Source organism: Vulpes vulpes, chromosome 3, assembly GCF_048418805.1.
Source record: "Vulpes vulpes isolate BD-2025 chromosome 3, VulVul3, whole genome shotgun sequence".
NCBI lineage: Eukaryota > Metazoa > Chordata > Mammalia > Carnivora > Canidae > Vulpes > Vulpes vulpes.
Window position 1 is genome coordinate 87609537 of NC_132782.1, and position 18919 is coordinate 87628455.

Consider the following 18919-nt stretch of genomic DNA (forward strand, 5'->3'; position numbering starts at 1 on the left):
AGGAGTCTCACCCCGATAAAGGGGGCTTCTCAGGTGCCAAGTGGCTTCTGAGTGCTGGAGGCTGTGTGCCACTGCCGGCTTGGCTGGGACCTGTGCCCTCCCCCGCAGCAGGTGGCTGACCTAGCGGTGCTGGGTGGTTGGTGACAGCTGGGAGCTGGGGATGGAGGATGCAGACCTGGGTCCCACCGTGAGGCAGCCAGGCAGACCCAGCACCCACGCTGAAACGGGAGTGAGTGGCTTCCAACACGAGAGACACGGGCTCGGGGAGATGAAGTCGGGGGACGCCAATCAGGGGTTGACAGACTTCTCTGTAAAGGGCCAGGTGGTCAATACTGTAGGCTTTGCGGGGCCACATATAGTCACCATCCCAAATTCTTCTGTTGTTGTTAAGCCCTTTAAAAAAGGTGAGAACTTTTAGCCTGAGAGCCCTATAAATACAGGCCATAGTTGGACATCCACTGAAACAGACTTCTCAGGAAGAAGAAACTTTAAAAAAAATTTATATCTTCATGAAGATAAAAAAAGACTTAGTGTCCATTAAATAATAGGATTCTATAAATAAGAGAACCAAAAGGACTCTTGGAAACTAAAACCGTGACAGCAGAGAGGAAGGATTCAGTGGCAAAATCGGGAGACAGAGTCCACAAAGTCACCCAGAAAGTGTCCCTATGCTGGGGTAAGACGGACGCGTGAGTGTGCTGGGTCCCTGCTGGTGGCTCCCTGACCCCAGCCCTGGACGCAGCACGGGGTGGGCAGTGAAGTCTGGATTTCAGGGACGGTGAAAGCCAGAGGGCACTGCCTCAGGCACCCGGAGGCCTCCAGAGCCTGCAGGCTCCCAGCGGCTGCCCTGCACCGCACCCCCCCCCCCCCCACCGGGAGCCTCGGGGGCACTGCTGTCCCTCTGGCAGAGGCACCTGCTAACCGCAGCCCCGGCCTCTTGGCAGTAAACCCGGGAGAGAGTGAAGCAGAGTCGCTAAGGCAAGATGGGAGGAGGGCGCCGGCCAACAAGGTCCAAACAGCAGGAGTGCAGAGCGCGCAGCAAGTGGCAGCCCAGACCCCGAGGTCCCGGGCCGCCGACCCAGAGCTTCTGGAGGTGCCTGCGGCTGAGCAGCTCGGTGGCCAGACCGACTTGCAGGGGGGACTCAGCGCCACGATGTCAGGACCTTGGGCGTGAGATATCTGTGAACTTCCTGGAAGAATAAAGACGGGACACATCCTGAAGATTAGCCAACAGAGTGTTTTCCAACTTTGAAGAGCAACCTCAGGAGCTGGGGGACAATGAGCCACCACATGCCACCCAGGGCGTGAGCGTGGGCCAGCCCCGATGGGCAGGGTCAGCGGGGGTCCTCGGGGCACCTGTCAGGAAGCTGCGGGAGAGACTGTGGTCCAGGGGACGTGCAAGCTGTTTGACGTCATCATGCACAAGTCTGCCCTTTTTTGCATGGCTTGGGTGGCCAGCCCCCCTGGAGGAGCCTGCCTGTCCTGTGCCCACAGAGCCAGTCTCGGGGGTCCCAGGTGGTGGAAGGCTGGGCCGTCATGGAGTCTTGAGGCTGCCGGGTCGACGCCTCTTCCATGCCCTCTTCCATGCATGCCGTGAGGCAGGAATCCCGTTTCTGTGCCCCGTGTCCCCAGGGCTCCTTCCCTCCCTTCTCGGCCCTGCCACGATGCGGTGAGAGGCATGTCGGGGGCACAGAGCGTGTGGTGTGGTGCCTGCTGGCCCCCAGGAACTGCCACCCCTGGGGCTTTGACCCCCCTTGCTGGCCTCATCAGCCCTTACAGGCCTCTGCCCCTGCCCACACAGTGCCCGGAAGACCCTCCCTGGGGGTGTAGCTGTGCCCCCCCCAGGGGTCTTGACCACAAGCTCCTTCTTGTCACCCAGATGAGCTGGGCAAACCTGCGGGCTGCGTTCCCCACCCTGAGCCCCGCGCAGCTGCACCGGCTGCTGACTCAGTACCAGCTGGCCTCGGCCATGGGCCCCATGAGCGCCTGGGAGCCGGGTGCCCAGGACAGCCCCGATGCTTTCAAGTCAGGTGAGCTGCCGTCCCAGGGGCAGGAGCAAGGGGTCCTGTGGGCTGTGTTGGGGGCAAAGGGGAGCCTCCCTGGGGGACTTCCCTAGAGGAGCCCGCAGAGCATCTGGGGCCATCTTCCTCCCGAGTGCGTGGGTCTGTCCCCTGCCTAGGGACTCTGAGATCCCACAGCTGGATGTCAGAGTCTACAGTCCATGGCCCAGTTCCAACCTCTGGGTCAGGCCAGAGGTCCCCTCCCCATCGAGGAGCACAAGGATGGGGCCTTGCTTGGTGCACCGCCCACCAGAGGAGAGCAGGTCCCCACACTGAGGGGAAGGTGGTGTGCTTGCCCCACACAGTGGACATGGGCCTCTGTGTGTGCATATATGTGTGATTTACAAATAGATGCCCATCTCTTTTCGTTGCATAACATCGTGATACAGAGATGGAAATTAAAAGAAGGTAGAAAGTACAGCTAGAAATAAGGCTGTGGGCGACATTCTGCTGTGCCCCTATCACCTGGAGCCTTGGCCTGGATGGAGCCAGTGGTCTGAGCAGGACCTTGGGCCCCTCCTCACTCCTGAGGCCGGCCGCATGGGGGTGCTCTCTGCCAGGAGCCCCAAATTGTGTGGGTGCTGGCCTTCTTGCTGTGGGACCAGGCTCCTGTTTTAGTACAGACACATGCCACCAGCTAATGGATCATGGTGACACATGCGGAATGCAGTCAGCACAGGCCGGGAGTGCCCAGAGGGGCAGGTGGAGCTGGGGGTGAGGCAGAGGTTCCACTTGGCAGGGCCATGTCCTCCCTGGGAGCTTGGGCTTCATCCTGGGTGGTCACTGGGACTGAAGGGCTGAGAGCTGGTGTGGGCAGCTGTCTTCGCCTGAATGCCCCACTGCTGTGACCCTAGTCCCTACAGTATTGGGCAGGGGTGGCAGGTGAGCCTGGTAAGGGGCAGGAAGTTTTGTTTTGGCCAGGCCGGTCACAGTGTGTCCCTCCCCCGCAGAGGATGTCCTGGAGTCCTATGAAAACCCCCCGCCTATCGTTTTGCCCAGTGAGGGCTTCCAGGTGGATCTGGAAGCAGATTGCCTGGATGACAGCATCTACCAGCACCTCCTCTACATCCGCCACTTCCTGTGGAGCCTGCGCAGCAAACCCAGTCCTGGGGGTGGGCCGTCCCAGCCAGAGTACCTCCAGGTACCTGGGTCCGACACAGGGCCTGGCTGCTGCCCTGGGCAGCTCGTGGAGCCCCGGCTGCAGAAGGCTGGGGACACCCCTCTGGTTCTCCCACCACGTTGGGCCCCTCCTGTCAGCCCATCAATACCTGAACTCTTTCTCCCTCTCCCCTGCCTCCAGGGCCCACACCACACCACCCCGGAAGGGCACCCAGAGGGCCAGAGCTGCCCGCTGGTTTCCAGGGGAGCCCGTGAAGCCAGCCAGATGCGCGCTCTTCCTTCCTCAGGGGCTCCCCGAGCACAGGGCCCTCCGGGAAGGCAGAGCCGCGGGGGCCCCCAGGCTGGCCCCCTGCATGCAGACTCCTCGTGCCTGCTCACGCCTCCTGGCACCCCACTCAGCCTCGAGCCCGCTGTCCCCGACTGGCCAGAGCCTGGTGGCACCTGTGGGCAAGCGCTCCTGGAAGGGAGGAAGAACGGACAAAGTGGCTCCCGGGGGGCAGCTCCAGAAGGTGAGGGCCTGTACCCCAGCCCTGCTGGCACCTGGGCTGATCCCCTTTGGGTCATTCCACCAATGAGGTCCCGGGGGCCTGTCTGGCCTGGGCTTTTAGTACCTGCCCGGGAACCCTATAGCCTGGGGCGCCAGACGGGGTGGGCAGCCGGGCCACGCACAACTGTCTATGGGACTGAGTCTCCACACTCAGGGCGGAGGGAGAGCGGGCTCAGGTGATGACTCAGGTGACACATGGGAGGAGGTGTGAGGCATGGGGGTGGGGAGGAGGCAGGGCATGTGTGCCCCCCTCCCTGGGGGCTGGATGGGGCAGAACAGCCCCCGACAGTGCTGCAGACCCCGGAGTGTGGTCTGAGCACAGGCTGAGCCAGGCCGGAGGCAGGACACCTGCTCAGTGGTGCGGAGATGGGGGCTGCAAGCTCTGCCCGAAGCCCTGACCTGACCTGGAGAGAGAACTGATGCAACCCTCCACCCTCACGGTGGCCCCAGTCAACAAAGGGCAGGCTTTCTGGGGGTCCTGGTACTGGGCAGGGGGTCTGGGGAGGGTCTCAGGAGAGTTCTGTGGCAGGAGAGAGGGAGCCTGGGGGGGACCGTGGGCAGAGCCCACTGCTCAGCCACTGGCACTAGCCAGCCTCTGACAGGGGCTGGTGTCCTGGGGCAGCTGCAAGGGGGGGTGGACGTGCCCCAAAGGCACATGGGGGCACTGCCCACAGACGGGAGTCCAGACCCTCCACCCCGACAGGAGCTGTGTGAGCACTGCCTCTGGGCCTGGGGTGGGCTGCTGCAGCAGCGTACAGTGGCACGTCTCCTTGCCCACCCAGGAGATGGGGCGGGTCACGAGGACGAGTCCCCTGCCGCCCCCTCCAGCCACAGCTCCAGCACCGAGGACTTCTGCTATGTCTTTGTGGTGGAGCTGGAGCGGGGCCCCTCTGGACTGGGGATGGGCCTGATCGATGGGATGGTGAGTTGTCCCTCTGCACAGGCCCGCAACGTGAGAGCTCACCAGGAGAGGAGGGCTGGGGACCAGGGGCTTGGGGCGTGGGCAGTTTCCAGGAATCCGGGAGGAGGGAAGAGCGTGCAGCGTCACCTCGGTCCTTGGGGGCTGTGATGGTGTCCAGGCCTGCCCTCGCAGACACGCTGAAGACCATGGCGCCCTGAGGCCGCTGCTTCTCCCCCCAGCACACGCCGCTGGGCTCCCCTGGGCTCTACATCCAGACCCTGCTCCCGGGTAGCCCTGCAGCGTCGGACGGCCGGCTGTCCCTGGGAGACCGCATCCTGGAAGTGAACGGCAGTAGCCTGATGGGCGTCAGCTACCTGAGGTACCACCACCTTGTGCCGCAGCCCCAGGGTACCCCGAGGCCCGTGAGCAGGTCCCATCCTTACCCTGTGGTAGAGGTCCAGGCTCAGCCCTCAGCTGCTCGTTTGACCTCTGACGACACCCCAGCTCCACCAGGGGCTCCTCGGGGTGGGGGGTGGGCTCTGGACCAGGCAGTGTGAGCACAGGCCCCTCTGAGCACTTCTGGGTCACAGCATGGGGTAGGCCCCCATCCTGGGCACCCCCGGGAGCCCCCACGACACGAGCCCCGCTCCACCATCCTCCTTCCCCTGCGCTGGGTTTTAGAGCCGTGGACCTGATCCGACACGGGGGAAAGAAGATGCGGTTTCTGGTTGCCAAGTCTGATGTGGAAACAGCCAAGAAGATCCGCTTCCGCACGCCGCCTCCTTAGGGTGGCCGCCCCTGTGCTCCCCGCCCTGCTGCTCCCGCGCTCATGCCGTGTTCCCTGCTGTGGATAATGTACATCTTAGTGTATATTTTATTTATATGACAGATAACACTAAGTTGTGATGTTTGTTACAGAGCTTTTATGTTTAAAAATTTTAATGGAGACGTATAGATTCAATAAACTATCTTTCGTATTCTGAGAGGGTGGCAGTGTGTGGAGCTAGTGTGGACACTGTGCTGGGGTCCAGAGGGAGACCCCCTGGGAGGACGCAGGATCCTTGTGATGCCCCATATGGTTTTAACTAACTCTGTCCCCCACCCAGCCCTGAGGCCCAGAGTGGTGGGGAGGGGGTAGCTGCCTCTGCTCCTGCTGGTCACACATGTACAGCATAAAGTTCAAAGGGTCTAGACAACCCCTGACCCCTGGGCACCCGGGCTCCTCCCTGGGCCTCACGCCTCTCCTGACCGGCCCTCTGGTCACGAAAGCTGCAGCTTTGCCCTAATACCAGGCCAGGCTCTTAATCTGCAACTGGGCGGGTGTCCACCGGGTCACCGTCCCTTCACCCCGGCAGGAGGCTCACCTCCTTCACCAGGCGGCTGGCGGTGCGCAGGGCCAGGGCTGTGGCAGTGTCCTGGTGATGGCGGGGCTGGGACATCTCGGGATCTTCACCAGGGTCAGCGTGGTGGCCTATGTACAGATGGCTCTTGTGCGGTCGTCACGGCGCAGAGCTCACGGCTGGGCTCAAACAAGCACAGAGAGACCTGGGGGAGAAAGGGTGCTGGCCAATGCGCCCCTCACAGGGAGAGGTGTCCTACCTAGGTCAGTCCCATGCACTGGGCTTCGCGTAGCTCCATGCTGCCCTCTGGCGAGCGTAGGGGAGAGGCGCGCCTGACCTGCTGCAGGCCCTTGGCTGGGCAGCTCAGGTAGGGGCCAGGGCTTGGCCTGCTTTGAAGCGCCGCCTGCTACTGAATCCGAAACTGCTGGATGATGTGTATTTTTTAAAAATTCACTTTAAATGTACAATTGAACCAAAAAGGAAAATTCCGATAGCTCCAAATTGAAACAAGGCCTCAAGTTCTGAGGGGCCAGCAGGAGCCTAAGGCTCAACCAATTACTGGTCTCGGTTCCTGACCGCTGTGCGCAGTGGAGGAGACAAAGCCGTGGAGTCCAGTGGGCGACCCCACAAAACCCAAGTTCCCAAGGAGCTAGAGCCCTGGGAAGGGGCTGGACGCACAGCAGTGGGCGCCTCACAGGCCGTAACTGCTCAGGGCCCCCTCCGCTTTGCAGCCTGATTCTCTAGGTCGGCCACGGCCATACTAACGCTCTGAAGGGACAGGACGCTCAGTGTGTGAAGACATCGCTCACCCGGCTGAGCGCAGCTGGAGGGGGTTCCAAGCTCCAGGCGGGGTCCACGTCTGCCCCACGCGCCTCCCCGCTCCCAGACCGACGCACCGGCCGGGGATGCTCTCGGCAGTGGCAAAGCGCGAGGCCGAGCAGGCTGCCGAAGCTTCTGCCCGCAGCCTGCTGGCCCAGCACGTGGGACAGGACGCCCAGGGAGGGGTTCGCGCCGCACCCCAGGCCACAACCGGAGGGTGGCAGGAGACCCCATCTGCCCTTGGGAGCCCCCCGGGGTCTGAGCTCTGGCAGTTCGCCCCGCAGAGAAAACCTAAAGGGACTCCCGATTGGCCTTGGCTCCGTGTGAAGCAGGGAAATGGGTCTCCGCAAAACCCGTCCTCACCAAGCAGCCGAGCTTCGGGCAAACACCGCACGCTGAGCACGAACTGAAAACAGCCCCGCAGGCATCCTGCAGAAGTAACGGACCCCTCGGGGACAGACATCCTCACCCCGGGCCGGGGCGCACCAGGTCGGCCTGGGCAGGGGGGCTCGGCACACCCGGCCTGGACGCCCGGGGCCACGGGGGCGGGGAGCCCAAGGGTCGCTCCGCCCGTCCTCGACCCGCTCCACCGGCCGCCACGCGTCCTCTCGGAAGAGGCCAGGCCGAGCCGAGGCGGGCACCCCCTGCCGGCCGGCGCCGGGTCCCTCCGTGTCCGCGGGAGGGGCGGGGCCGGGGCCGGGGCCGGGCCCGCGGGTCGGGCGCGGGGCTCGCGGAGCAGGAGCGCCACCTGGTGCCGGGCGCCTGTGCGCGCGGCCGAGCCGAGGGGCAGCCTTGGGAGCTGCTGTGAAAGGCTGGAGCGGGGCAGGAGTTGCTGGGGCAGCGGGCAGGGCACGTTCCTTGCTCTGCCACACTCAGCGTGTCTCCCTCACGTGGCATAATACCAGAGCGATCCTGGATTTTCTCTGGGGCTCTGCCCGCAGGAGTCAGGCGGAGGCCGAGCACCCTGCTGGGTTGGTGCTGCCCTGATGGCAGGGGGCTGCAGGCCAAAGAGCCCCAGAGCCCCAGCCGCAGTTTCTCTAATCATTCAGTAGTACCAGAAGACAGGCTAAGAAAGGATACTGAGCAAAGGCCCTTCCAGTGGTGGCTGCACTTCTGGGAAGGTCACATGCTTCCTGACTGTCCATAGTCCTGTTGTTGCTTTTGTAGCATCTGGGCTGCTGTGGGGACTAGGTGGGAAGGAACAGCCCCAGGTGCCTGCCCCAGCTGGGGGGGGTCCCCACCTGCCCTGGGCCAGGCCTCCCAGCCCAGTGCACTCCCCTGTATGGGGCCCTCTCCCCTGCTTTGTGCATACAGGGACTTTCTAAAAGACCTTTATTGTAGCTGGATCTCTTCTTGCCCCCAAACAAGGAGCAGCCAGAAACAGACCAAGCAGCCCCCATCTAGCCCCAAAAGGAGTGAGGGCTTGAGTCAGACCTGTTTCAGCACAGCTCAGTGCACGAGAAACACAACCAGAGGAAGGTGTGCATGGGACAGCCCTGAGACCCACCCCAAGCTCCTCCCCGGGTCTCACACCCCTCCTGACGGGCCCTCTGGTTCTGGAAGCCGCAGTCTGGCCCTAATACGGGGCTCTTATCTGCAGCCCAGCCAGCCTCCACTGGGTCTTCATCCCTTCACCCCAGCAGGAGGCCTGCCTCCTTCTCCACCAGGCGACTGACAGTGCGCAGGGCCAAGGGCAGAGCCGTGTTGGTGTCACGATGGTAGCGAGGCTCTGACACCTCAGCACTGGGCGTGAGCACGAACTGGGCCACGCTGGGCATTTTCAGCAGGGTGAGCAGCTCGGCGGCCCGTGTGCAGACAGCCCCCGCGTCCTCCCCACAGCGGTCGGAGCTCGGGGCTGGGTTCTGGGCCAGGCTCCTCATCTTTGACAGGAACAGAGAGACCCTGAGGATAAGGATCCCAGTTGGTGAGCTGTGGATGCACCCCTCGTGGGACAGCCGTGGCCTCCAGGCCATGGGGCTTCGGCTGGGAGAAGTGAGGCAACGAGGATGCTGCCCACACCACCTGTGTCCACGTCACCCTCGTGCTGCCAGTCATGGGCAGACCCTGGGGGCCTGGGAGATATCCGAAAGCCATCTCCCCTTCCCCAAGGGGTGGCATGCAGGTCTCCCCCGTCTGCCCCATCCTGTACCTGGGAATCAGGTCTTGGCTCCGGGAGGCCAGCTTGGTCAGTGTGGTCATGAGCACCGTGATGACCCGTGGGGGGCACTTGGGAAGGGTGGCAGATGGGCGGGACTGGGTGACTTCGAAGAGCAGGGCCTCAAGGACCTCAAAGAATCGGTTGATCTGCTCCACGGTACACCGACGGTCCCAGGACACGGACAGGTACTCGCCGACAGCCCACACCTGGGTGGGGACAGAGCCTCAGCCCTTCTGCAGGCACCCTGGCTTGGGAAGGGGAAGAGGCAGGGTGGGGCGGGACGGCCTTACCACAGCCGTGAGCATGGCCTCTCTGCTGTGGACGCTGCTCACACTCCCCACGAACTCCAGCAGCTCCTTAGCCAGCTCGACCACCAGTGATGGGTGCCGCGCACACAGGACCAGGAACTGTGAGCTCAGCACCCTACCCGGGGAGGACATTGGTGGGCGGCCACCCCCAGGCTCCAGACCGTAGCCCCCGATCCAGAACCAGAATCAGGTGGGGGTGGGGGGAGCCTCTGAGCACCAGGTGGAAATGGTCTGTCCTCTGAAGGAACCCACAGCCCACTGGGGAGGACACTGGGGCTGGCGAGTGGCGTGGGCACAGGCCTGTGTGGATCGGGCCTTCTGGAAGGAGGATGGATGGTCTGGAAGGCTCCTCAGAGAGGGACTTGGGCCATACTGGAGGTTACAGAGCTGGGGCAGGAGGGATGCACACGGGGCCCATCTGGACTGGGGACAGAGGAACATGAGCAGCAGCTTGGCCCGGGGGTGATGCTGGAGGACAGGAGATGTGCCACAGAGAGCTGGAAGGGGGTGTAGCCTAGGGGACGTGGGGACTCAAAGCTGCAGTAGGCTGAGCGGGAGGCCGGGGTGGGGGCAGCAGGGTCAGGGAGGCGGTGATGCACCCACCTGTGCACATGGGCCTCGTACTGGGGGACCTGGTAAAGGGAGTCACTTCTCTCCAGGAGCAGCAGTGCCAGCTGGTTGCTCAAGGCCCCATCAGCAAACTGGGGTGAAGAGGGAGATATATACTCAGGCCCCTTCCCGGTTCCTCTCGCTGATCGGCAGGGGGCTCTTCGATCAAGGACACAGACTCTGCAAAGGTTCATGGCCAGCCCCTTGGTGTGGGACTGGAGGATCCCGGAAGTGGGCTCACCTGGGTCACAGCTGAGAAGAAGGCCTGGAGCAGGGTGGGCACGGCCTCAGCGCACTGCACCACCCGGGTGAGGCTGGCCAGGGGCTGCAGCAGCTGGTGGAGTGGCGCCAACCTGCGGGGCACACGGCACATCCCCCTGAGTACCTGCCCACCTGCTCCCCGGGGCCCATGGGTGCGCTCTCCACGCATCCACAGTTGGCTGGTGCCTGAGGGGAGAAAGGACGGGGTCATGGTGCCGTGGCATGGACCCAGTTCTGAACCCGCCTGCACTGCCCTCCTGGGACAAGGCCACCCTGTCACCATGCCTGCTGCCTCCTGTTAGAGCCTTGCTCCCAACATCAGCCACTGGCCACTCAGGGCAGTACTGCTCCCACGGGACATGGGGACGGCTCACACGGGGTCTGCAGTCGGGATGCCTTGTTCCAGTCCTGGCCCTCCCACTCCTGGGGAGTGCTACCCCTTGGTTTCTCTAGCTGCAGGATGGAGTCACCACAGTGCCTATCTTGCAGGGTTGTGTGGACCACATCAGGGAGCTGGTAAAGAACTGAGTGGGAAGCCCGCGTCCAGCGAGCACCCACAGCATGGGTGGTGCCTGCCAAGGGTGGGGGGTGACCACAGAGGCCCCTTTGGGCCAGAAGGCACACGGCCGGGGGGCAGATGTCCCCAGACCAGTCTCACCCACACTGGGAATGGCCTCTGGCCACACATATAGCCCTGTCCCAAGGCTTCAGGGTGTTATCCTGTCCTACCTGGGCCCAGGGGGATGGGGATGCTCAGCTGCAGGCACCCCCCCTCCAACCAGGGCCCCCCCGGCCCAAGCGGCCCCTACCTCTCCGTGGTTCCACTGGCCGTGGCACGCAGCAGGTGCTGGAGGAGACCCTGGAACTGTGGGTCCCGGGAGGCCTCCAGGCAGCTAGGGTTCCTGAGGGAGACATCCCACAGCGGTCTTTCGGCTGTAGCTGGTGACAGCCTGCGAGCAAGCAGATGCCTAAGGCCAGGCTCCGGGGTGGAGAGACTTGACTCCAGCCCTCAGGAGAGACAGAGCAGTCGTCACTGTGCCATCACAGCACCCTGAGCCAGCGGTGAGCCTCAGAGGGACGGACCGGAAGGGGCCTGGGACCCAGTACCTGCAGGGTGGGGTTCTACCGCTGTGTGAGACCCGCCAGAGGCTCCAAGGCCCAGGGGATGGGTGCTCTCGTTGGGGCAGCTCACGAACAGCAGGGGATGGGGAGGGGACCCAGGACAGTTGTCACCGCCAGGGCTCACCTGAGCTGCAGGTCCAAGGCCGCAGTGAGACAAGGCAGGTCCAGCAGCGTGTGGAGCATTTCCACGGCCGTGGCCGAGTCCACCAGTGATGGCAAGAGTGCCACGAACTCCGAGGTGAGGGCTGGGCTGTTCCAGGCCAGGAGCTGCGGGGACGAGCTATGCTCGGTGGGAGCCGGGAGGGCCCCCATGGGGCAGGGGAGAGCCCCTTGGTCCCACCCACGGCCCCTGGGCCACTGTAATCTGTAAAACCCCCTGCCCCTGTGTTCGCTTCATAGCAATGATGATTTGCATTCATCACTGTTTTTTCTCTAACAAAAGGACTGAGGCTCCAGCTGAATTAGCAAAGCCCACGCAGTGACTATAGCCAGTCACAGACACACATCAAAAGTCAGCAGCACGGAGGGCTGAGCCCAGCAGGCAAAGCTCTTGGATGAGAGGAGCCTACAGGGCAAGTTCTAGAATAAACTGCAGTTGGGCCCAGCAGGGAGCTCCCCAGGGTGTGATGCACAGAAGCACCCTCCCACCCCCCACCCCCACTCCCTGGTGGTCCCTGGGCCCTCTGCCTGCAGCCCAGGCCACCTCCCAGGAGGGAAGAGCAGGGAAAGGGGTGCTGCATCCCCACCCCGCTGGGCCACCCACTCTGGCCTGAGCACACCGGAGCATGCCTTGAAGAGGTTGGGGAAGCTCCGTCTGAGAATGTCAAGGTTCCTGCCAAACACGGGAAGGCTGTCCCTGCAGAAGCAGACAAACTCGAAAGCCAGCATGGGGCTGTGGAAGAGCTCGCAGGGGATCCTGGTGAACAGGTGCTGGAGGATGGCTTCTGAGTCCACGGCGGCCGCCTCCCCTGAAAGGCAGCGGCGGTGTCAGGACGCCAGCAGAATGTCCCCGCCTCCTTGTGAGGACGGCTGGCTAGGGGCCCTCGGAGTCCTGGACACCAGACGCCCCAGGTGTCCTTCCTCCACAGGGAAAACTGGCCACGCCACAGCCTGCTCTCCCTGGGAGTCTCTGGCGACAAACCAATCCTGAGTCACACAGTGTGGAACCTTCTTTGGAACGTGCTGGATTCATGGCACCTTCCACAAAACTCGCGTGCACTCTCGTGGCAAAGAGTTCTAAGATCAGTGTGAAGCTGCCACAGTTCAATCCACTACATGACCCATTTAAACACCACCCTGTTTGGTGCTAACAGTCCGTTAAAACGACGTGGCTCCACGAACAAAGGAAGAGGAGCAACAAACAGGAACAGAGAGGCTGTGCTTCACCTCGAACAAGAACAGTGTCTGGACCCCGAGAGACGGCGCGTGAGACAGGGGCTCACCATGGTTCAGGAAGAACTGCGCGATGGGCAGCAGCGCCCGCACCCGGGCCGGGTCCCCGCAGAGCCGCGCGTGCAGGGCCTTCAGGCAGGACAGTGTGCGGTACAGGAAGGACGGGTCCTGCCGACAGAGCACGTCCAGCAGCAGCACAGCCTCTACCAGGCACTGTGGGGCGGGCACAGAGGCTGGGCTCGGACAGAGCCACGGGGGTGAGGCCCGCCCCGCCCGGCCCGCCCGGCACCTACGGCTTTCTGCAGGTCTGAGTCCCCCTTCCGCAGGGCTCCTGGGGGAGGAAGAAAGTCACCTGGTCTCTGGTCACCATCAAACAGTGAGCACGACACACCCTGTTCTGGAAGCTCCAGGAGGACACGGTGGCAGGGAGCAGACCAGCAGAGGATGCCCCCACCCCAGGGGTCAGGAGGCTGGGCCAGATGCTGGTGGGCTAGGGACAGGTCCTGTCCGCTGCCCAGATCCCTGGGGCTTAGGCCTGGAAGCCAAAGGCCCCCCTGGGACAAAGAGGCTGGCCAGGCTCTGGCGCCCTCGGGGTGGAGCCTGACAGCAGGACTCACGCCGCGTGCTCTGCTCGATGAGGCGCTGGCAGTACTCGAAGGCCTTCTCCCTCAGCCGCTCCTGGGGCGGCAGCAGGTGGCTGGCGGTGGAGGTGGCCGACAGCACAGACAGGGTGGAGCCCTCCAGCTCCGACTTGTCGTCTGGAAGAGAGGGGGGCACTCGGAGGACACTCGGCCTGGCCCATCCAGGGGCGTGAAGGGAGCCCCTGCGGCAGGCCACCCAGGCCTTACCCCGCCGGCCCAAACCGTCACCCTCACCAGACGCCCCATGGACAGGCATCCCACCTCCCCCGGAAAGTCCACTTGTCTACACTGCTGCAGAGAAGGGCTCTGGTGAAGCTCTCTGACACCCTTGTTGATGTCTGCCCTCAGTGATCACCCGGCTTCTCCTGCATGATAGGGAAGGGCCTCCCAGTGCCAATGAGGCTCGGCCAGGGCTGCCAGCATTCCCCCAGGGCACACCTGGTCCTGCCTCCCTCCTGCTCCCCTCCCCCGCGTCCCACCTGTGTCGGGGCTGCTGGGGCCCCGGGGGCTGCTGTGTAGCAGCCATGCCCGGAGCATGGAGAAGGCCTGCACGTTCAGCCACTGGTCCTCTGTGAAGTGCTGGCCCGTGGACAGCACGGTGAAGAAATCTGTGGCCACCGCTCCATCTACCTCGGTGACAGGGCCTGGCTGCAGGAGGTAAGGAAGGAAGGAAGGGCCATGGGGGACCTGGGCTGGGAGGTGCTGGGGGCCAGGGAGGTGCTGGGGTCCAAGGCCAGGGGGCGCCAACAGGCTCACAGGTACCAGGGAGGGCAGAGGGGAGGCTGCATGCCTGGCTCTGCCCTCACACTCTTGTGGACTAGGGGGCCCCCATGAGACATATAAATGCTGGCACCTGAGCTGACACGGTCCTCTATCAGGTAAGTGACCCTTGCCAGTGGGATTGGCACACATCACAGGCTGGGGGCTCAACCCTGGGGACCCAGAGCCTACCCACACAAGTGGGGAGGGATCATTCTGGAACCAGGGCAGGTGGAAGGACAGGAGGAGCTGAAGGGACCCTGGGGCAATGCTGGCCAGGACAGCGAGGGAAGCCCCAGGACATGGAAGTTCTGAGTCTCCAGGCTCACCTGCCGGGCTCTGGGTGCAGAGAAGAAGCCTCCGGAAGTGTGTGGGACTCCTTGCTGGACGCTCGCATAGCGAAGCCAGTCCACCAGCCTCTTGCTGAGCAGGTTGGTCTGGTCTACGGATGGAGAGAGGCAGGGCCACATGTGGGAAACAGTCAACCCCGCAGACTTGCGCCACAGGGGCATGAGCAGGTCCTTCTAGACAATGAGCACTAGACAGTGCTGGGTCCTCAGGCCTCCCCCACCATCTCTCCACCATCCCTCCTCTAGGGAAAAACAGGCGACTACCTTCATGGAGGGTGTGTGGGGCCAGGTGGGTGACCTTGGACACAACCGGGAGCAGGTGCCTCAGACTGGGCCCCTCGGGCTGCCGGCTCTCAAGGACTCTGAAGGCGCGCTGGCCCACGCTTCTGACCTCTTCCTTTTTGTCACCCTTCAAGTGCAACACAGGGGGATCATGAAGTGGTGACCTGCCTGAGTGGGTGAACGACAGGTCATCTCGTCTGAACACATCTGGGATGGGGCTGTAGGCTGCGTCTCTACAAGCATCACTGTTTCCATGATGCTACCTCTTATGTCCAGGAGTGTCCCCAGAATTAGCCTTCACAGAGCCTGGCCACCTCCCCGGGAACAATGGGGGCAGACCAGGAGGGGTCAGGGAGGCTGGTACTTCTCCTTCCAGAAGCATCCGGGTGCAGGGTGTACTGGCACGCCAGCAGCACCCACAAACACAGTGGAATGGAAGGGGAGGCGAGGTCAAGCCAAGCCTGCCCATGTGGCAGGTCCGTGTCTGCACAGGGACCGTGCACTGGCACCCCAGAGCCACCAAGAACAGGACGGCCCATCTGAGCAGAGATGGATCGTCACCTCACCTGGGCCAAGAGCACAGAGGCCACCAGGCTCAGCTGCCGGCTGTTCTGGACGTGGTCACAGGACAGGTTCAGGTCATCAGAGGGTGACCTCTCTCTCAGGATGGCAGTGCAGAGAAGCTGGAGCTGCTCGGGGCACTTGGGCGCGCAGAGTGTGGTCTGTAGCAGGTCCACGCAGGTCTTCTCCAGCCTGGGAGGACAAGGCTGTGTGGGTGGGTGGCACATCACTGAAGGAGCACCCACCCCCAGAAGCCCCCGGGGGCCCCCTGGCAGGCAGGAAGAGCTTTCTGTATCTGAGGGCCATTGGTGCGGCTTTTCGAGGACAGAAGATGCCAGGGCCCGACACACGTGTGTGCTAACCTGCCAGGTGCGGACAGGCACCCACCGCAGCCTCACGTGCTGGGAGCCTGGCCGGGGCCTGCATCCCCCAAGATCATCACACTTACTTCCTCTTGTATTTCGTGGCTGAGACGATGAGGAAGAGCCTCTGCAAGGCATCTACAGCGTCGGGACCCAGTTCCTCCTTCTGCAGCAGCTTAACGACCCGGGAACAAAATTTCTGCAGCTCCTCATCCTGGATCCGTCTAGACAAAGAGCGGGGCATTGGCAACCTGGTGTGGGGGCACCCAGTCAGGGGAACCAGAAGTGCGGCCCTGAGCTATGACACAGTGGCTCTGGGACTGCAGAAAACCCCCACGCCACGGAGCACAGAAGCCCGGGTGTCCTGTGGGAAAGTGAGTCCAGCCCCCACAGCTCCTCTCGGGGACAGTCGCTGGCTGGTTACTTCACCAATGGCACCCGGCCATCGCCCGGTCACTGTCCCCGCTGCCAGGCGGGAGACCCCCACTCCAACAGTTATAGGGGACCCTGGTACAGAGACACCACACCTGCAGATTTTTGTTGTTGCCAGAGTGGAAGAACTAAAACTGATTGATTTTAAGAGTCAGAATAAAGGGCATTTTAGTCCTAAATAAGTTGCTTTTCAAAAGATTCCTTCCATGAGCCTTTTGCTTCTGGGAACAAGAGTGAAATCGGCTTTATTAAAAGGCAAATATTTTTTGCCCTTATATTTGTAAATATTTATACCCAATATAAGTATTTATACCAAACAATAAGTAACATAATTACTTATCGTAACATTTACCGTTTAGTTAAAATGCATCTATTGAGCATCAACAGGTAAGATATCCCACAGTCTCAAAATGGAAACCTGGGTTTTTAGGCTTCTGTCCCAGCCAAAAGGCAAGACGAGACAATCAGCCCAGGAGACACGGTATTAGGGACTTCTAGGGGGGGCTCTCGGAGGGTCCCCTCACCCCTCTAGCCACGGCTGAGATCCACTAAACCCAGACTGGACCAATCAGACACTCGAGCTCAGGAACCCAGAATTTTGAACCCAGACAGACAGGGAGCTCCAGCCTCGGCCTGACCAGCACCTGGGGCTGCTTCTTCCATTTCTTGTTCTCACTTGAAGGCTGGCAGATAAACCTCAATGAATCCCCCACTACTTCTGGTGTCCTTCCCACCTCCTATCCCGTTTTCATTTTCCTGGTACTTGACACAGCCACAGTTGGACCTGGTGACTTACAAACGCAATAGACACAATGGGATGAGGACACGAAGACAGGAGGCCTGGTCGGGTCTGTTCCTCACCGGGCTGCTGACACTGAGCGGGGGACCACCAGGCTGCCTCAAAATAACACGAAAGACTCTTTCCTAGAATGGTGGTACCTCCCATCCCAGTGAATCCCTTCCAGTACATTCTCTAAATTGTGGCATTCTTTCTAAAAGGCCAATCTGCTCAGACCTTTTAATAGTTCGCCTTTGGACCCAAACTCCTATGGACACTAACAATGCTTGCAGGGTCCTGGGCCCTCCTTACTTCCCAGAACCACCGGTCCAGTTTCTCTTGCTCTCGGCCCTACCTCTCCCTCCCAGGTTACCTCCCACACAGAGCCTCCGATCAGCAGTCTTGGGCTTCTGGAAACCTCCCCTGATTTGCTGCACACCCCTGTCCACCCCTTCTCCAAGTCCCACTTCCTTCAGTTAGTCTTCAGCTCACAAAAGATGCTTCTGATGGCTTTCTCCATCCTTGCTTTCATCTCCAGAATGTTCAGACACTAAAATTCACTCCCAAATCCTAATTCCGGAACATTAGCAGATTGTTCTAGAGTAACCCCCCCCCCCCCAATGGCAGGCTTAGTTAGGACAGAATACTGTGAAAACCAGTAAGACCTAACTGAGGGTGATCGGCTTCCCTCAAGCCCTAAAGGGGCGAAATTACACAAGTTACGTGGATGTGGGACCCCATACGCTACCCTCAATCTGCCCACTCGCCCACCCGAGACAGAGGGAGGCACAGGAATTTAGAAGGCGAGGTGTCATTCATTCCGCCTTTGATTCCCCAGACGTGTGGCCCAGAGAAGGTGAGCTGTAGAGGGGTAAGCCCCGTGACGTGGCCTTCTGGGTGGGTGTCGGTTTCCGTGGGTCTCTTGGCAAGAACACGGGGTGAGCATGTTGAGCGGTGAGTGAGATGCTGCCGGTATTTAAAGATACCTGTTTTCACTCAACACAACCCCTAAATTCATATGAGCCTGAGTTGTAACACTGGAGCTTGAACACTGGGATCTCTGTCCCACGGTGAAGGAGAGACAGGTGGTGCTATGAATCCATGAGGTGCTCTCCCAGCAGGTTTTTCAAGGGTCATTTTGACTGCAGATTTCTGCCCCGTTCACAGCCTTCAGAACCTAATCTGCATTCAAGATCTCGACTCCACGGAGTTACAGCAGCCACAACCATCCCGGTCTTTCCCCATCAATTGTTCCAGGAGCAGATCCAGTTTGCCGCGGGCTCGTGGTTCTGACTGCTTCTTCTTCTACACAAGTGGCACCAGGTCTTACCCTGTCTGATGGACGGGGGGGAGGGGCGAGCCTCCACCTTGCTTTCTCCCGCGGGTGAAAGCAAGCAGCTCTCCTCAGTGGCTCATTGGCCGAATAATTCCCCCAACTTCTCTTCTGCCCCAGCGCCCAGGGAATGGCACCACCCAGAAAGCCAGAAACCCCATCTTGCCCTGTTCCTCCATGGCTCACTGGAGAGCTACTGCGGAGGCCAGGGGCTGCCGACCGGGCAGTGGGAGTCCAGAGCGGGCTGCGGCCGGGCCGGGCCGGGCCGGACGGCGACTTCCCACCCGATCTAACGCACGCGCGGGAGAGCGATCCCCGCCCCCCGCCCCCGGGGCTCCGCCGCACGCGGGCCCCCTTCCGTGAGGCCCCCGCCGCCCGCCGCCCGCCGCCCGCCCGGGGCCTCAAGGGGAACCCGGGCCACCTGGCCTGGTGCAGCAGACCCTCGGCCGCCGCCGTAAACATGCCGCCGCCGCCGCCGCCGCCGCCCGGAGACGCCGCCCCGCCGCTTCCGGGGCGCGTCACGTGCCGCGTCACGTGGGCGGGGCGGACAGGCCGCCAGCCAATGGGCTGTGGCGGAGCCTGTCGGGGGCGGGGCCGTCAGCGCTCCGGGTCGCCCTGCTTCGCTGCGGGCCCCGGGGCCTCGGCACCCCGGGACCCCAGGCATCCCCGTGGACTTTGGGCCCCCGGGTGCTATTAGGAGACGGTTCGTCACCAGCCCCAGGGCCACTGCCCCGCTTCTAGGTTGTCTCCTGGCCGCAGACCCGCACTACTGTGTGCAGGTCCTC

At 62.1% G+C, this 18919-nt stretch overlaps 2 protein-coding genes and 1 long non-coding RNA gene across 21 annotated transcripts in view; 1 reads left to right on the top strand and 2 right to left on the bottom strand.

Annotated features, from left to right (window-relative positions):
• The window catches only part of LOC112929319 (monocyte to macrophage differentiation factor 2), a 127722-nt gene extending 122112 nt beyond the window's left edge, over positions 1-5610 (top strand). For 8 of the 11 annotated variants that reach the window (XM_026011356.2, XM_072753230.1, XM_072753227.1 and 5 more), the window contains 5 exons: positions 1880-2030; positions 3011-3688; positions 4509-4648; positions 4867-5006; positions 5309-5610. In XM_026011356.2, the coding sequence (XP_025867141.1) occupies positions 1880-2030; positions 3011-3688; positions 4509-4648; positions 4867-5006; positions 5309-5414 (1215 nt within the window). In that variant the 3' untranslated portion in view covers positions 5415-5610. The remainder of the gene's footprint in view (positions 1-1879; positions 2031-3010; positions 3689-4508; positions 4649-4866; positions 5007-5308) is intronic. The other 3 variants (XR_012000553.1, XM_026011357.2, XM_072753232.1) reach the window with 1 other exon arrangement.
• Positions 1030-6987, bottom strand: LOC112929321 (uncharacterized). Of its 3 annotated transcripts, XR_003236916.2 has the most exons (5): positions 6777-6987; positions 5992-6172; positions 5071-5471; positions 4775-4962; positions 1218-3636 (listed from the first exon to the last, which is right to left on the bottom strand). It is a non-coding gene; the product is annotated as an uncharacterized lncRNA (long non-coding RNA). The 3 variants fall into 3 exon arrangements; XR_003236915.2 differs by lacking the exons at positions 1218-3636; positions 6777-6987 and adding an exon at positions 1030-1190 and having other exon boundaries at positions 5992-6332; XR_003236914.2 differs by lacking the exon at positions 6777-6987 and having other exon boundaries at positions 5992-6332.
• Positions 6988-8101: 1114 nt separating this feature from the next.
• Positions 8102-18668, bottom strand: AP5Z1 (adaptor related protein complex 5 subunit zeta 1). Of its 7 annotated transcripts, none has more exons than XM_072753235.1 (18): positions 18556-18668; positions 17573-18136; positions 15678-15815; positions 15235-15421; positions 14651-14795; positions 14366-14478; positions 13757-13925; positions 13254-13394; positions 12930-12967; positions 12687-12849; positions 12034-12212; positions 11369-11511; positions 10932-11072; positions 10103-10214; positions 9856-9953; positions 9235-9367; positions 8936-9150; positions 8102-8688 (listed from the first exon to the last, which is right to left on the bottom strand). In XM_072753235.1, exons 2-18 carry the CDS (start codon positions 17614-17616, stop codon positions 8418-8420), a joined length of 2430 nt encoding a protein of 809 aa, XP_072609336.1. In that variant the 5' UTR covers positions 17617-18136; positions 18556-18668; the 3' UTR covers positions 8102-8417. The 7 variants fall into 7 exon arrangements, with proteins under 7 accessions (XP_072609336.1, XP_025867140.1, XP_072609337.1 ...); XM_026011355.2 differs by having other exon boundaries at positions 10932-11024; positions 18556-18635; XM_072753236.1 differs by having other exon boundaries at positions 17788-18136; positions 18556-18634.
• Positions 18669-18919: the final 251 nt, after the last annotated feature.

Coding starts and splice junctions, on each gene's coding strand:
- AP5Z1 (XM_026011351.2), bottom strand. CDS start 18,596: ATGTTTACGGCGGCGGCCGAGGGTCTGCTGCACCAGGCCAG. Junction 15,422..15,677: donor GCCACGAAATACAAGAGGAA/GTAAGTGTGATG, acceptor TTGTCCTCCCAG/GCTGGAGAAGACCTGCGTGG. Junction 11,073..11,368: donor GCCTTGGACCTGCAGCTCAG/GTGAGCCCTGGC, acceptor GCTTGCTCGCAG/GCTGTCACCAGCTACAGCCG.